This window comes from Ambystoma mexicanum, chromosome 1p, assembly GCF_040938575.1.
Source record: "Ambystoma mexicanum isolate Mex_15411 chromosome 1p, UKY_AmexF1_1, whole genome shotgun sequence".
NCBI lineage: Eukaryota > Metazoa > Chordata > Amphibia > Caudata > Ambystomatidae > Ambystoma > Ambystoma mexicanum.
In genome coordinates, this window is record NC_090921.1 from 185,443,166 (window position 1) to 185,461,783 (window position 18,618).

At 47.6% G+C, this 18,618-nt stretch overlaps 1 protein-coding gene across 1 annotated transcript in view; it reads right to left on the bottom strand.

The window, feature by feature from the left end:
- The window catches only part of DNAH2 (dynein axonemal heavy chain 2), a 3,498,763-nt gene that overhangs the window by 3,463,833 nt on the left and 16,312 nt on the right, over window positions 1–18,618 (bottom strand). The window contains exon 2 of the mRNA XM_069646273.1: window positions 3,597–3,755. Coding sequence (XP_069502374.1) covers window positions 3,597–3,744 — 148 coding nt within the window. The 5' untranslated portion in view covers window positions 3,745–3,755. The remainder of the gene's footprint in view (window positions 1–3,596; window positions 3,756–18,618) is intronic.

Below are 18,618 nucleotides of genomic sequence, written 5' to 3' on the forward strand. Positions count from 1 at the left end.
GGTCGGATGCCCCTTGTATCGGAGGGAGTGACCCTACCATCGGTACAGGTAGATGTCCGGTGCCAAATATCTCAAAGAAAGGATTCAAAATGTGTTGTCTTTCCACAAAGTCCAAAGTGGCCTGTGGTCCCAGACCTTTCTACAGCATGGAGAATAAGCGGATCTTTTCCAGACGTCAGTGAGCTTGGTTAGGCTTGATTACCCCACAGAACTGACAGGAGCCTACTGGATAGAATTTCCTGAGAGCGCTGATTAGGAGTTGGCAGTAGTGGATAAACATCGTGTAATTACCACTACCAGATGTTTACTGCACCACCAAACTGAGTTTTGTTAGTGAATCTCTTGTTGAATGCATGCTTTTGTGTGGCAGTAGTTACAGTCACAAAAAAAGCATTACCGCATATGGTAATTACCACATACAGTAAATGCTGCACCCCATGATGTTTCCATAATGGGGAATTACCGAGGGGTCTCCATGACTTGGATTCATGCAGACCTTTCTGGGTACCTGGTAATGGTAGATGAGTTTGGCAGTATTATCTACAAACTCATAATCAGGCCCATACTCTATGTGAGGGTCAGGTATTGCGAACTGCTTAGCGCATCATATGTTTAAACCCTGTCATCAGAAGAATGAGAGAGGGAGGCGATGTTAAAGGAAAGAATGTAGCTTTTGGGATTATGGACGCATAGAAAATACAAACGGCTGTCGCATCTCATTACATCCTACTGACCAAAACCCCACCCTTCAGAGAAGAAGTGGCTCTGAAGATGGAATAACTCACAGACTAAAAACTAAGCATAGGAGAGAAAAGGACAGTTTATCCTAGGGTGGAAGACATGCACAAGAAGTTAGACCACTATAAAATGAAGAGCCTCGTAGATTGTTTGGGGATGTATAAACATGAAGACCTGAGGATAGATAAGACACACCGAAAATCCTGCTAACCTGGAAAGTGTTGAGAATAAACTCTGGAACCAGAAAGGTAACAACCTGAGAGTTGTTAAGAGTCCACATGACCTAAATGAACTAACAAGATGACAGGAACCTGGGGTGAGGTAGAGATTCTTTAATCAATCCCGCAAAATTAAATTAAATGAAAAGGACTCATCACGAGTTGGGCGGTTTTCTCGCGGCAAATCCGCCGGAATACAGCCCAACGCAATTACTGTTATCGCCACTTGGTCCAGTAGTAATACTGCCAGATCACAAGGGGCGGTGGTGGTGTAAGTCCCCATTTTATTTTCGTCCATATGACTCACTGGGGCATTTTCGGCACAGCAGAAATTGTGCCAAAAATAGGTGGAGAATCAGCGCATTCACCTCCAGCTAAGAGTTGGGAGGTGAATCCTTTAACTTTCCCCCAAACTTGTGATTGGTTGGTGTGGTAATGCAGCGCTTTTTACCACCCAACTTGTGATGAGGCTCTAAATAAGATAACTTGTTGGTCCTTAATTAACCTGCTTGCAATACATAAACAACGTTGTGGAGAACCACAAGTGGAGGGAGCGAATTCACAACTAAAAGCATCAATCCAGGGGCTAGAAAGAGTTGGTACTTGTGAAGAAAGTGAAAAGAAGTTACATCCTAACCTCATATGTTGGCATCTGTGGGTGAAGGCGAAAAGTAGAATGAAATGGTTCAGAATTGCAAAGAAAATTTAAAAAGTCCTCTGTTCCAAAGAAAACCAGCGGCCCTCCGAACATAAAAGCAGAATGGTGGAAAATGTCCCTTTATGAAGAGAGAGATCAGAAAGACTATGATCCCCAGCACTCAAAGGTAAACTACAAAAGAGAAATGTTGTTCAAACATAAGAATGTATATTACAAAAACAAATGTGTTCAAATCGGACAATTCTCTAAAGTTCTCTAAAGTTATATTTTGATCAAACCAATTTGCAACAGTTCCTTTTACCATAATTCGAACTGAGGTTTTGTTATTGTTTAGTGTTGTGACAAAATAATTCCTTCCAACGGGATTACTAATTCTATAATCCAGCACTAAAAAGGATTGAAAGTAAAATACTTGAAAAACCGTTTACCCTAAGGTGGCCTTAATATAGCTTTCGAAACAGAGACACAAGATGAATACATGTGATTGGACTTCTGGGAGGCCCAGTTGTCCAGTGACGTAAATTACCTTGGTTATCGCCAGATTTATAATGCAATCCTCATACACAAGTAAAGACTGACAGTATTATGCCTTTGGGCAAAATGCTGGGTACTCAGCTGTTTATTTGAAGGATGGTGACTGGCAGCGAATATCCGCCTCGGCTGCCTATTTTAAGCGTCAAAGCGCGTAACACATATAAACATTATAATTGGCTGTGTATATTTAAAGGCCTCCCACCCAAAAAGTGTACTTGATTTGCAATCTCCTTTGTTTACAGAGTCAAGCCTATTCAATCTCTATGTAATGATTTTGTGATGACTCGCTGATTCCTAGTTACAGACTAAGTAAATAATTATATCCTGCTTTACAATGACACTGAATTACAATATTTCAACAAGCAATTAAATTCGTACTTGAAGTAACACTTTAGTTTTCCTAGTTTCCCTTTTATTCCCGGGCACAAAAATGCTAATCAATATTGCAACAGTAACGTTTCTTATGGAAATGTTCTCCCCTTGAGCTCATTAAAAGGAACATGTGTTGGGGAACGGGTGGGGGAAGAGAATTTATGTCATAGACCAGCAAACTCCAGTAGGCATAATTCACAATTTTTGGGTACCGACAAACAGTTCAAAAACATGAAGTAGGTAACTTTAGACAGAAGCATGGACAAATCAATGAGGTCTCAAAATGAATGCAAGACAAACACAGGTTAGTTGTACACCTCAAAAGGTAAACATATTTGAAAATGTGAATGCTTCTGGAGGATGCGTCTGCCCACTAACACAAGAAGATAAATCAAGCCTTTAGTTTCACTTGCTCTTCGCCAAATGAACCTTGTTGCTACTGTGGTAAGTGCCTACACCTGCCATCTAGAACTGAAAGAGGAATGAGATGTGAAACAGTTGTCCAAGCCGTGGATTCCCCCTCATACTGTACAACTACATTCACCACAATAGTCCTGGAAAGCCCATTTGGATGCCGAAGGGAGGGGAAAAAAGTACTCAGTCGGCATCACCGCAAGATCATAGTGCTGAGTTTGTGCAACACTCATCTTACAGTCCCTTCCTTGGCTACCACCTGACAGAAAAATGAACTAAACAAACAAGGCTACCATTTCTAAATTCACCCAACCACTAGGCGTATCATTCCCAGGGAAGAAGCTTTAAGTCCATCAAACCACCTAGACAGCGCTGTAGATCAGAAACAAGTCAACAGGCTAAACAAAGAGATTTGAAAGGAGAGAATGTTGTTTGGGTAACAACCTTACTAGGACTTTGGGATGTTGGACAACCATGAGACATCCTTCATGTACTTATATCTCCCATACTTTAAATCTCTCTTGTGGCCGACACCCTCAGGCATTTGTTCACTACCAGGACAATTTTTACTCATGTATGTTAATCAGCCTCTGTTGTTCTAACATGGTCTGTTTGTGCTAATGCAGAATGCTCATTTCTACATAAGAAAGGAAAAGTCCTACCGGTGTCTGTCGTGAGGATGATGGAGGAGGGCTCCTGTTGCTGCAAGGATCCAGACTCTACGATGGATGCTGTCACACTGGCAGGAACTGGAGTCCCGCTGACATGTTCTACTGATGGTGTCTTTGGGCGAACCTCTGCCCTCGACATGGTTACTTACTCTGGAAAAGGAACAAAAACAGAGCAGTGAGTGAAATATCAAGGATAGACTTGAAAGCACAATCATTCATGCTTTCGGCCGAACACTCGTGCGTGTAATTTATGGGGAGGTGGCACAAGGACCTTTGTCCCCATAAACTTTGGTAGCAAACACCACATCATTCCCCTCAATAGCCCTCACCCTGGATGGCCTGACAAAAGACAGAAGAAGTCAGGGTGCTGGCCTGAGCCATTGGGCCCACTGGGAATAGCTGGCCTGTCTGATGGAGTGGAAAGGGGGCGGTCTCCGCCTCCAGCTCAGGCTGCACATATCGGACAGGAACCAGAAAGCTCTCCCTGCTCAACTGTTCCTTTCTGCATGGAGCACAGAGGTAGACTTAGGGCAAGACGGAGCATCTAGTCCGCGGCATGAGGAAACACAGGTAAGATTGAAAGCCTTTATAAAAAAAAAAAGCGTATATTTGTGTGCATTTGTCTGATGAGATTGTGGAGGCTGAAGTGTATGAATGATCTGGGTGTGTAGTGAATGTGAGAGTCAGAGAAGCCGGATAGGCGAGTGAGTGGTGGGTGAATGGGTATGAATGATGTGGCGATTATGTGTGCATGCGACTGGCACTGGGGGTGGGGTGGGCGGGAGCCCGGGTGGCTTTTTTTATGGGCATTAATGATGAAGCAGGCATGATACGTATTAATAAAAACATGCATCATGCTTGCTCTATCTTAGATGTCAAAGCAAACCCTAATAACTACTTCCGCAATATGTTGTCACATCATCCACCAGAGAAGTGCAGCTCAATGTACGTGGTGACGTACACTGGGCCAGTAAAGTTGGCAAGAGCTACCAGTTTCACACTGTTGCAAAGTGTTCCACATTGGCCTACAAAATCAGCCCAACATAACCTTTTAGACAAGTCCAGATCTGGGTAGAGAGGCAAGGTGGCACACACCACGGCATGATGGTTTAAGATGTAAAACAAAGGGTGTGTTGTCGATGGCTCAAACAACAACAAAAAGAGTCATACATATTTTTTTTTAAAGAAATCACATGGAAACGGCAAGAGGAATATACACAGATTATCTGTATTGAATGCAGAGCATGGTCTACGTTGAGCAAGTAAGAACAAGCATGCATGTAGCAAAAACTGTAGCCTTGCAGGGCACAAGCCTGACCTGAGGCAGCTTTCAGAACCCACAACCATCACTTCCATCTTGAGTAATTTTAGCCTCAGACACTTTTTCTCCAATTGCATCCTCTTTATTCCCAGCCTCTTCCAACACTTCGGTGCTGCAAATGCTCACGCAACACCCCCTTACTCAGTGTTTTGAAAGGTCATTTATAGTGAAACCCAAAAGCAATCTAAAGCAATCATTGTGTCAGAAATTCAAAGGCAATAAAAAAGGTCAGGGTGTTTTTTTAAATTGTTTTTATTGGCATTTGCATTTTTTGCAACATATTAACCGAATTACCACCCCCCCACGCTCCAACTCCATCAGCTACTCCTCTGCCCCCTTTCCGCACAGCAATCATTATCCTGAGGAAACGATTTCCCCCAGTTTCTGTATAACCTACACTATATCCAATATTCCTAGCCTTTGTGGGCACACTGGTAACCTATAGTCAGTTTGAAGGAAGGAAAGAACTGGACTCCAGTCTTGTTTAAACTCTAATTGCCCCCTTGAATGGAATAGGTGACCCATTCTAACACAACAAAGTTCCCGATTTTTTATATTCAATCATGCTTAGTTGGGACAGCTTTTTTTCCATTTCTGCGCCAACCCTAATAATGCTGCGATGATCAGAACCATTTGTGCACTTAAAGAAACAACTCTTCTGGATCCCATAACCCCCACACACACATTTCTTTATTCCAGTCTTTTGTTTTATGGCAAACATCTCCTCTGGTCTATGGATGACCACCGCCCAGTAGGTCTTGATCACCAGACATTCCCACCAAATATGGAGCCAGTCTCCTCTGTCCACACAAACCCCTCCAACACTCTCCATACCTATGAACCCATCATCTGGTCTTGGCTCTCTCTCCTATCTCTTCCTCGCCCATTAATGGTGGCACGCGGGGGGGAGGTCCTCTTGGCCTCCTTCCACTCCTCAAAGACCATCATCAATGTCTATCTGAATGGCACCGTACTGGTCCAGGGCCCTCAGCCCAATCTCCTCCTTTTCTATAAGCGTCTCCCGCGTCTTATCAACTTCCGTCTTTCTCCCGCTACTCATACTAGAACCTACCTGGCTCCTCTACTACCTCCTCCTTCCTCATCCTCCTCCTCCTCTCTGGCTACTATGCCACCTCGGTATCAGGTAATATTATCCCCACCAATAATATCGCCGAATGTATGGTCGTGGGGTAAGGCCATAGGCGATTTTATTAGTGGGGATTATTTATGGGGTTATTGGGACTGTGGGTTGAGGGGGGTGGCCCCCGCTCTATTAAAAAAATGATTGTGGTTGCAGGGTTGTCCCCCGCAGGTTCCATGGCTTAATATTGCCGCAACAATATGGCAATATTTTTGCATGGCGATATTTTTGCGGGGATATTAACACATGGAACCGCCATCTCCTGCTACCACCTCTGCCCACTCCTCGTGCCTCTACCACCTGGGTGTACCTCAAGCCTGTACCCCACCCGAAAGTCTTTCAAATGTGACAACCTGCTCCATATCGCTACTCTTTACTCTCGCTCTGCTGTCAAACACCCCTCTGACATTTGAACTTGAACTGGATGTCCTCGCTCTGACCGAGACATGGTTCACTGCCAGCTCTGTCACAGGTGACACTCTCCTCCATGATGGCTACAAGATCCTCTCTGAGGCCAAAACCAACCGACCCGGAGGTGGAGTAGCTCTGATCTTTCTGGAATGGGTCCCGGTTTCTGTCATCCCTATGCAGGCCTACTCCTCCTTTGAATACCTGGTTTGCAGGCCATCTCTCCTGGGCTCTCTCTGACTGTGTCCACCAACTACAGGCCACCATGGCCAGGTTGTCCTTTTCCTCTAAGAATGGGCTGACCTCTCAACTTTTCCTACTCCAAGACCTCAACATCCACCTGGATGCTTCTAATCTCTCCTCTGGGCTCTTCAGCAACCTCTGCGACACTCTCTCTCTCTCTCTATTCTACCCGCTGGTCGGACACATCCTGCCGGACACACCTTGGATGTTCTCATCTCCTCAGACATCCACCCTCTCCAACCCTTTCATCAATCCTCTTTCTTGGACTGACCAGTTTCTGCTTTTCTCTCATCTGAAACTCTCTGTCCCTCAGGCAAAGTCCACCCCAGCAATGCCACCTACCTTCTTGGTCATTCAGCCCATGAAGCGTGCGTCAGTGGATGCCATGCCTATACTTTCTCTGCTCCTCCTACTCCTGTGGCTGACTCGCACTCCGACATAGCCCTCTCTAGCCTGCATCTTTCTATCTCCAACACTCTGGAATTCCTTGCCTCTGTCAAGAGAATTCGTCTGAGCCTACCTCCAAGTGCAACTCTTGGTATGACTGACCTCGACGCCCTGAAACGCAAGTGCAGGGGGGCTGAGAGGAAGTGGAAGGCTTCGGCGCATCCTCTGACAAACTGGCCTGCCACCTGCTACAATGGCAATACAGAATCTCTGTACTGTCCAAGAAGAGAGTCCACATCCAAGCCCGCGTCTCTGCGGCCTCTAACAACATGGCCAAACTCTTTAAAATCTGAAAAGAAGTTGGCCAATCCTTCTGCAGTTTCACCTCTCCTGTTCCCTCCCAGACCTTCTGTATGGCTCTGGCTTCTCACTTCACCACTAAATCTCAGGACATGCTGTCCTCGCTCTCTTCTTCCTTTCTTCTCTTTCTCTCTGACAACACCCAACAACGTGTCTAGACAAGTCCGATCTATGAAAGTGTCGTCCAAACAGGTGCGCCCCTGCTCCTCCAGTACCATCAAAGACCACATTGACACCCTCACTCCAGCCTTGGCTGATTTCTTCAATCACTCTTTCACCACTGGATCTTTCCACTCTCCCCTCCAGCAGTCCCTTATGCACCCCCTCCTTAAAAAGCCTTTGGCCAATCCTACCTGTCCAGCAAACTATCACTCGATCTCGATCACTCCTTTCCTGGCAAACTCCTGGAAAAGCTGGCCATCTCTCAGCTTCCTCTCCACACTGAATCTGTTGGTTGTCTCTATGGCTGTCAGTCTGGCTTTAGAGCAGCCAGAGGCACAGAAACTCCTCTCCTGAACACCTGTGTAGATTTGCTCTCTTATCTTGACTCCAGCCTTCCTGCCCTCAACCTCCTTGACCTTTGCTCTTTTTTTGACACGGTCATTCACGCCATCCACGTCAATCGACTCCGTGAGAACCTGGGCAACACGGATCTGGCCCTGGAGTGGTTGACCTTCTTCCTCCTGGACTTTGCCTCCCAGGTCCACCTTGGGTCGTTTCTCTCCACTACCTCTCTCTCCACATGTGGTGTTACTGAGGGCTCTATCTTCTCACCCTGGCTCTTCAATTTCGACTGGCAGCCTTTGGCCCACCTGATCTCTTCCTTCTCCTCTAACTTCCAGTGCTATGCAGATGACACCCAGCTCTCCTTCAGGATCCCGTCAGCCTCCTCTAATCTCTCACTCATTCCAGACTGTCTATCCTTGATACAGGATTGGAGCACCTCCAACGAGCTCTGCCTTAATGCATGTAAGATGGAGGTCCTTCTCATTGGGACCTCTGCTCCCACTTTCCCTCTCTCATTCTGGCCGCTCTCCTTGGGCCCTCTTCATTCGCCTTCCTGTGAGGCAAAAAACCTTGGTGTCATTTTCGACTCCACTCTCTCTTGCTCTCCTCAAATCACGGACCTTGCCAAGAAAGCCCATTACAAGCTGCACCTCCCCAGAGGTATTCCTCCTTTTCTCATTTTCCCCCAGAAGTTCACTATCTCCAGAGCCCTGGTTCTCTCTAGGCTGGACTACTGCAACAGCCTCTTTCTCAATCTGCCTTCCTCTACTCTCCACCCTCTGCAAATAATACAGAACAGGACTGCAAGACTTATCGTTGGCCTCACGTCCAGAGACCGTATCTCTCCAGTCCGGAAATCTCTCCACTGGCTCCCAGTGGCTGCAAGGATCAAGTTCAAGAGCCTCTGCATCGTCCAGAAGGCTTTCTGGGGCCGGGTCCTGCACTACATCCAACTCTCTCTTCCAAAATATCTTCCTTTACAACCCTTCGCTCAGCTACCTCCAACTCCCTGAGGGCCAGATGCTTCTCCAGGCAGGGAGTGGGGTGTTAGAACTTTCTCCTCTGCAGGTGCCTCCCTCTGGAATGGCCTCCCGTCCCCTATCAAACTTAAGCCGGATCACCTGAAGTTCCGGAAAGCAGCTCAAGGACTTCCTTTTCTCCTCTGCTTTCTCTTTCTCCCCCTCCTGCTGACCCTTCTTGTCTGCTGCACCGACTGGTTGCTTGGTATCCTCAGAGTCTCAACATGTACCAGGCTCCTCCATAATCAGTCTCCCCTCCACTGCTTCCGGGCCTACTACGCACTTAGGGGATGCAACTGTAACCTTTACAGTCCCCTTCCTCCTTGCACTTATCCAGAGCTGCGCTGCCCTGGCTGCACTTACCCAGAGCAATGCTGCCCTGACTGCACTTGCCCCTCCCTCTCCCTGACACTTACCCATCTACCTTCCCCCTGCACTTTGCGATGTTGCACTTCACGATCTGAATGACAAAAGGCCCCGTAACATCACTTTTCTTCACCTCCCTCCGTCTTCACTCCCTTGTCTTGCCGTGCCTAGAAACACTTGTGCACAGGCACATTATAAATTTGTATTTTATTGAATTTATATAGCCCTTTACTCCAAAGTGCTTTACATGAGAACAAATAAACATACAGCAAGCATAAGATGACAAGTAAACCACAACCTGAAAACAGTATAAAGAACAACTTACAATATTGCAGCAGTGAGGAGGGTGTGGGAGGGGAGATGTGTGCAAGAGAGTAGTAGGTGTTAGAGGAGGTAAGAACAGGGGAAAGAGGGAATGCAGGAATGTGAGGGAAGAAGAGAGGAAAAGGAGAGACTAGAATAGAGCAGGGGGAAGGGAGGAGGTAGGAGGGATGGAGAGGTTAAGGAAGAGGAGGAGTAAGAGGTGAGGGTAAAGGGGAAGAGAGGAGGAAAGGAACGAGAGGTGTTAGGGAGGTGAGTGGAAGAGGTAAGATTTTAGAGAAGAGCGAAAGGAAAGGTAGGAGGGAGAAGAGCGGATGTGAAGGGGGAGGCGGTTTCAGTGGAAGGGAGCAAGTGACATATCATATCATATCTAGGTGACGTTTTGGGGTACATCTTATGTAATATGTCCGGGTTTAGGTGACACTGTATCATTACCTTGTACCACCTTTCATGGGGCTGTATGGCTCTTGTTAACTTCGGTATATATTTCTCCAAAGATAATCCCACCATTCCTCTGGTATGGTATGGCCCAGTACCCCTGCCAGTGGCCTTCATTATAAAGGTTTTCTGATATCCCACCTACTAAGCACCCACACTTCTACAATCCAACATTGATCCCAATCATAAAGGTTAAACAGTCACAGCTAAGAGATATACCTCCTTCGCCTTTTGTGGCAACGTATGTGTGAATGTGATTCAGTTGCAACCCAAACAAAAAGGTAGGGCACTCCAAAATAAAAGGAATGCCCAATGAAGGTCTGATATATTTATACATATACACACATACATATACACATACATACACACACACACACACACACATATATACTTTCAATACACCAGTGCATAAATACGAAAACACTATAAAATCCCACCCTTGTGGGGGCGTGGCTGGGAGCCGACTGAGAAGCATGGCTCCATTAATGCTCCTGCCCAGCCCCGCCGTCGGAACGTATTTCTGCAGTCTGGAGCCGCCGAATTGATTCCGTAAATCTCCACAAAGAGAAAAGATTCCCCACCGCACCTGAATCGCTGAGGCTCCGCTTCCGAAATTTAGCACCCGCTCCAAAATCAGCAGTGAAAGCGGAACCCCGGGGCGAGGAGGAAGAACCAAGATGGTGGCCGTCCCCAGCGGGCCGCAGTGGGGGAGGGGTCCCACACCCCTGAATGGCCGAGGTCCCGCCAGGCTGGCAGCGTCTAACCTGATCCGAGGGGAGGAAGTGCAACTACACCCGATGATGCCGATCACTCCAAGGGAGCCCCTGCAGATGGCGCATGGTCCCCTGGCTGTTTGGGGATCGCTAAATCATCATATATGCCCATCTGGCTGCTGAAATCCTAGACGGGCACCGGCCATGTAGGTAGGAGAAGGCCACACCAAAGTAGGATCCCCGCAGGCTCTGGAATTCAAGCTCGCCGCCTGGGGCTGTTGCAGTACCTCAGGGTGCGCCTCATTCCCACGCACGTCCTCCTGGGCCGTGGGCCCTCTGAGGCTCCTCTGGACCTCTTGCTCCACCGCTCGCAGTAGGAGTGCCTCCTCTACACCCACGACCAGGCGGGTGGCCGGGCAGCACTGCGCAGCACTGCCTACCTGGAAGATCTAATCACCCCATCCGCCCCAGCATCTGCACCATCAGATCTGTGAGATCTGGGTCGAGGAACTCCTCTAAAGCCCCGGCTCCTACCAAACCAGCAGCAGCGCGCCCTGAGGCGGAGAGGCCCGCCAGCCACCGAGCGCCGCCTGCGCCCTGGGTAGATCCGCCTCCTGCAGCGCCGCCAGCCCTCTCAACACACCAAGGGCCCCAAGGAGCAGCCCGCTTCTCATCAGCAGAATCAAAGATCTATTGTCGGCGCTCGCCAAAGAAATCCAAAAAGGCACCAATGAGGTTACCAGAACGATCTCTTCAATGGACAAGCGAGTCGAGGAGGTGGAAAAGCGCACTGAATAGCCTTCGAGCTGGAGCATGGCCTGGACAGGATTGCAGCTTTAGAAGCCAGATGCAATGCACTTGAAGCCAAGCAGGAGGATGCAATGAACCGCTCTCGCTGAAACAATATCCGTCTTCGAGGGGTACCCACTGCAATAACCGACCCCGAGCTCGAGGGCTTCACTAAAGACCTGTTCAGGTTTATCCTAACATTAGCGGACAGCTCTCCCTTAGAAATTGACAGAGTCCATTGCACTGCGCCGAGACAAGCAACAACATCACCGCCGGACGTCTTCGCCCGAATTCATTTCTTCAAAGTCAAGGAAGAGATAATGATGGAGGCTAGATCCTCAAAGCAAATCATCTTCAGGGGAGCAACCATCTCCCTGTATCAAGATCTAGCGAACGCAACGCTTCAGAAACGCAAAACCCTCCGAAACTTCACAGAATGGCTGACGAGAGTTGACACTGCTGGGCCTCATGATCACTTCTTCTTTCCTATGGAAGGTTGGTGCCATATCCCTCTAAACATCCCCTCAGCGCCCGAGCGCTCTTCCAATAGCTTTCAGAACCTTGACCCAGCCCTGTAGACACAATCCTATACCCATTGAAGGGTCCCCCAGTCGTCCACCAGGGTGCACAAAAATACACTAACCTCGCCCATAACGCTCCCCTTGCCCAGAGCGCAGATCAGGCTGATCTTCTTCCCCATCGGGGCTCCATATGAAGTTTCTCTTACTTTCAAGTCGCAATTAGTAGACGGCGTGCTTGGTCAGCAACCTTGTGGATGGGCTTTCTTTTATCCTTAATGTTTTTTTTGGGGGGGGAAGGGGCGAGGGGGAACAGTTAAGGGGACCGGGAACAGTTCTGAATCTCGGATCACCCTGTTAATATCCAGGTTCTACACAAAGACATCTCCAGACATGGCACACCGACATTTATACATGGGAACTCCTCGGAGGCCGCTTACTAACTGCACTGCGCTGACCCTCCGAGCTAAACTCCCCCTTATAGCTCATGGGTCCAGACAACGATAGGGACATCTGCATCTTGACCTGGAATGTCCAAGTTCCCAATTCTCCTAGGAAGCGCAAATCGGTGGAGAACAGGCTAGCTGTGCTAAATGGGGACACAGTAATCCTTCAGGAAACCCACCTATTGGCAACTGATGAGCACCAAGTCAAATTTAAACGCTTCAAACAGGCTTACTTCTCCTCCTTGGGCGAGAAGAAGCGGGTGTAGCGATTCCCTTAAGCGATAAATTCCCTCCAACCAATCCCTCAGTCAAAAAGGACTCGGCGGGCAGATATCTCCTCCTATGAGGACAAATCACTGATCAACCAATCACCACTGCGGGGATTTACGCCCCTAATACAGGCCAGGACAAGTTCCTACTGGAGCTACTCCCGACGCTACTAACCTCGCTATGGGATACCTTCTCATCGAGGGAGACTTTAACACAGTTCCTGACCCTGCGAGGGACAAGACCCTGCCACCCTCCAATTTGGACTTCACCCGGGCTCTGGCCTTAGCCATATTACTGAGGAAATCATGCACCATTGATGCCTCGAGAGTGGCTAATCCATAGTGCCGCGATTACACTTACTACTCCAATGTACATGGGGGACACTCCTGAATCAACCTCCTTCTATGTATATATAACAAGGAGGACCGTTTTGGGATTTCCTACTGTGAGTTACCCAGTTCAGTGTTCACACTCACGAAACACACTGTTTCTTTGTTAAAAGAGAGAGTTGCAAGGGAGCAGACATGTCTCTAGTTTAATCCACAAGCGAATGTTCATGCACAGTGTTGTGCTAAAAAACACATATTAGACCATGCTGCTTCTTAGATGAGAAGAAAAACAACATTTTTTAATAGGTTTTCTCTAATAAGCAGGTGCAAAGTGTTAAAAACAAGCGAAGAGTGATGACTGTTCTTCGATAGCTTTTTCAATGAAATTTTCAATCAATTTTTTCTCTTAGTTTTTTCATTAGAAAAGGGGATCCTCAGGGTTGTTTAAATTGGGGATCCATGAACCAAATGCAGACTCCAGGTAGTGTCATTATGTTCTTGGGTCAGGTCATTTCATAGCCGACCGGTTTCTGTGGTAAGTGGTGATTAAGCCACATTCATCAGGGCTCGAAATGTGGGCCAGTAGGTAAAAGCCCTCTTCATTACTGGTGCAGCATTGTCTGCATTAATAATATATCTCTCCAGGCACAGGCACCGATTAACAGAGGCTGGCGGCGCTGGTGGGTGGCATCAAATGGCACCATCCACAATGCATACGGAGGTGACAGGCAAAAACAGGATGACAGAAGAGGATGCATGTAAAAACACAGAATGTGTACAAGTAAGCAAAAGATTAGAAAGGCACATCTTCATAGGGTGGCTAGGGTTTTCCAGCTCGTTGGTTCGTTCAGGCCAGTCTTGTCAGTTTTTAGACGGAAAATCCAAAGCTGCTCTCTTCGGAAGAGGAGGTCATGTATGTTGCCACCCCTGGTGGGTACTTTGATTTTCTCAATGATCGACCATGTAAAGTCCATTGGGTTATGCTTGCGATCAAGGAAATGTGTCACCATAGGAGCACTGATTTTTGCAGTCCGTATGCATGACCTATGTTCTGCCAGGCGTATTCTAATAGGTCTCATGGTCATGCCCACATAACGTTTCATGCATGGACAAGTGATGACAAAGGCCAGACAGGCTTCATACCGGGCAGAGGCACACACGACAATAACAGGAGAACATTAAATCTTATAGAATCTGCCAACAGAATGGGGGTAGAGTTACTGATCATCTCCCTAGATGCACAAAGCATTCGATCTGGTAAACTGGGACTACATCCGAAACACCCTCACATGCATGTGGCTGGGCCAAAGCTTTACAAAATGGACTATAGGAAATTACATGACCCCATCCATACAGCTCCGAATCAATGGCATAAGATCGGTGACCATTCCCATATCTAAAGGCCCTCTATCTATCTAGATGCCCTTTGTCTTCCCTGGTGTTTGCTCTGTCCATGGAGCCATTTGCCGAAAGGATCCAGCAAAACCCAAATATCAAAGGGCTTACTGTGCCTTTACAAGGGTGTTTTTGTTTTTTTCAACATAGATATTTTATTGGGTTTTTGAACATGGTAAACAACAGACATCAGCATTTTCAAATCATAGTACGGCACAACTCATTATCTGCATGGCGCTCGAGTTGTTTGGGAGTTGGGAGAGTGGGTCTCTTCCCTCCCAGGGGAGATGCGATCTCTACGTGGCAGCATTCCCTAGCCACGCAGGTCAGTCCAACCAACTGGTCAGCGGGGGCCTATGTGTGAGTCCGGGGAATCGTTCTGCGTGGTCCATGAAGGTGGCCCATGTGTTCCGGAAAAGGTTTATGTTAACCAGACAGAGTGCTGTAACCTTTTCCGCTGTAACAATGTCCCAGCACTTAGACCACCATAGTGGTGTGGAGGGTCCCTTGCAAGGGCTAACTTGGCCGCTGTTAGTTGTTGAGTACATAGGCGGGCCATGTTGCCCGACAGAGGCAAGTCCCCATCCCGTGTCCCCCAGAAGAACAATCCCGGGGTCCCAGGGGATGGGGAGTCTGGTGATTGATTTGATATGGTTCAGTACACACCTCCAATAGCTTGCTGCTTTCGGGCATTCCCAGATGAGGTGGACATGATCTCTCCAGCAGTTCGGGGAAGGGGGCACAGCCAGATTTAGGCAGCAGCACCGGTGTAATGTAATACCTGTAGCACACCTTTATACCCTCCCTCCCTGTTGGTGATGCACTGGGTACTTTTGTGAAGCATAGTCCATATCCTGTTCCATATAGATGGATCCAGAGGGTGCCCCAAGTCCTTTTCCCAGTTGGTCATGTATCTCTCCTTCACTTCCGGGTTCGATTTTTCCAGGAGTTTGTACAGAGTGGAGACTTTTCCCTTAGGAGGGGCTGTTGTCAGTGTGAGCTCTAGGGGTATTAGGTTTCTGGAGCCCCGTTCTTTGATAACTCGCTGGGAGGTCCAGTGTCGGATCTTTGAATAATGGAACCTTTCCTCTCAGGGATCTTGAACTTTGCTTTACATTCCTCAAACGTGAGGGGATGGCCTCCCTCGAGCAAGTCAGAAATCTTCTGAAGGCCTCCGGCCTTCCAGATAACAAGGCTGCGATTGCAGAGACTTGTGGGGAATCCTGGATTGTCCCATAATGGCGTCAGCGGGCCCAGCAAGCTCGTGATTCCCCATTTCCTGGCGGCTGCTTTCCAGCTTTCCACTTTATTGCATGTTGCCGGTAGTGGGTTTACGATAGGGGGGCTTTCCAGGTTTGTATGTGCGGTAAGTCGAACAGGGATAGCTTACACCATGCCTCCTCTAACTGCAGCCAGCATGGGCGATCTATGGTTCAGGACCAAGTGAAGGCGATAGTTGGGCCGCTCACCTGTATCGGGATATGTCCGTGGCTCCCAGGCCACCCAAGCACCGGCTGCGGGTCATGATTTTCTTTGCGATGCAGGGTCTTTTCCCCCTCCATATAAATTTAATGATCTCTGCTGTAGGGAGTTGAGGTCCCTTTCTGGAATATGAGTTGGCAGCGCTAAGCACTGATAGATTAGCCTGGGGAGCAGGTTCATCTTTACGCTGCCACTCGCCCCAGCCAGGAGATCTCTTGGTTGTTCCAGTGATTCAGGTCCATCCGTAGGTCCTTGAAGAGTTGCGGAAAGTTGTGTTTATAGATCTGGGCACTGGATTTGGGAATGCGGACCCCTAAGTATTCAATCGTGTCCCAGCCCATGGGATGGGGTGTTCAGGGCTGACGGTGCCCCTTTGACGCTTTGTTAGGTTGATCGGCAGGGCTGAGGACTTACCATTGTTCACGCTAAAGCCAGAGGCCGCCCCAAAGGCTTCGAGCTCCTCTAGCAGGGGTTGCAGGGAGGTGTCCGGGCTAATGATGGTTAAGAGCACATTGTCCGCGTACAGTGCAGCTGTAATATACCAGTAATTCTAGCATGTCAGGCACCGGTACTCAGCCCACACACTTCTACAAGCCAACAATGATCCCAATCATAAAGGTTAATTAGCCACAGCTAAGAGATATACCTCCTTTGCCTTTTGTGGCAAAGTATGTGTGAATGTGATTCAGTTGCAACCCAAAAAACAAAGCAGGGCACTCCAAAATAAAAGGAATACCCAGTCAAGGATATATTTATATGGTGCAAAAAGGACTTAGTCAGTCTCTGGGGTCCCAAAATTGATCCAGGGGGTCAGGGCCTCTCAAAGGTACCTTAGCCTAATGCTTGGCAGTTCAACAGCATCGAGCTAGGCTTCCGGCGGTTGCGGTGCGGTTTGAATCGGGTGTATAGTCGTTAAATTGCGTTAATCCAGGCAGTGAGTTGGCATCAAATCAGTTTAAAGTGGATGCTCCATGCAGTTCTGAAGTGCCATCGATCAGTTTAGGTCGAAGGTAAAATAATGAGCAGTTCGATGATAGAGCGAGTATCGAGATGATAAGTACCGCTGGTTCAGGTTGATGATAACTACCACAAGTATGATGATTTCCTATAATTATGGAGTTTGGAAATAGGGGTGCAATCTCTGCACTGAAATGGCTTGGCTGTCACTGCAGCTGTCAAAACGGCAAATGTGACCTCGGAACCGGCTCTGTGCAGTGGAGAGCAGGCGCTGCAGATCAGAATACTGATGCAGCAGGGCACAGGTGTGCACTAAGTTTTTGACATGCAGTTTGCTGAAAGGTGGGCTGGTTAGCTGGCCTCTGAGATAGAATTACTCTTATCATGTTATTATTTTAAAAAAGTCCAGTACATTGACACTCCTTTCTTTCCCGATGACAATCTCCAGAGTGCTCCATTTATTTGAACTAACGGTTTAATGCATGTTCGCTGCTGCATCCACAAGAGGGGTTCGAGCCCAGGTCATAAGGTTTCCAAGGTAGAAACTTATCAACTAGAACTCATACCAGGGACATGCCTCATATTTAGATTTGCTCTGCAGGGAATAAAGCAATACAATCAAGCCAAATTCTTGCGTTTGCCGTAAGTTTTACATAGGAACTTTAAAAAAATATGATTTAATGTATATTTTTTACTATGGCCCATCTTTTAAAAGAATAACAATTTTGAGAGAACTTCTTTTTACTTTTTTGCCCTTATGCGAAATACCATGGATTAAAAAAAGGTAAAGTGAGGAAGGGGGTCTGGAGATCTAAAAGGCATGTGTACATAATCAAACAGTGCAGGAGACAGTTGAGTCGACATACGAATTCACTCTTTCTTGGCGCCTAATCCACCAACATGCATTTTACTGTTTTTCAACACAGCATAATTCCAACCGTTACAGAGAAGTCTATAACGCCAGATCACCAAGTAGCAGATAATAAAGGAGAAATTCCCTTAACAGAGTTGGAAAGGGAAAAAGGTATACAAACTGTTTCCCCCTCACACTGGGTAATAGACATTGGAGGGGACAATACCTGGATTTCTGCACAACACCGCGTTACCGAATTAACTTATTTTCATTTGCTCGATAATGGGAACCTGTTCCATGCTCTGGGATTCGGGCAGCTGGGGAACCCATTTGAAGCGAGTCTCTCATTTTCAGACCGCAACACGCTGCCGACTGTTTTGGCTGCTCCTCGCTGAGCAGCACTGGTGAAAGCAGAGCTTCCATGCGGGGAGCAGCTGAGTATGTGAGAATTGAAGGCAGCAAAACGTGCCCCTATCAAGCAGAGAAATAAGAAAATATGTAATTGGCGGAAACAGCTTCTGATGTGGCAACAGCGCCCTGAGGGAATGCAAACAAAAATAAGGCGGTTTGCGGAGCGGAACTCGACCAGCCCAGCCTAGGGCAAAAGCGGGGGATTTTTATTCGACAACAGGCCTGTGCGCCTGGCCCTTCTAAGCATGACTGTATCCATCAGAGGAACTCTGGCCAGCCCTGGGTACATTTCTTTACGGGCCTATCCCAATTTACACACATTCACAGAATGAAAGAAGT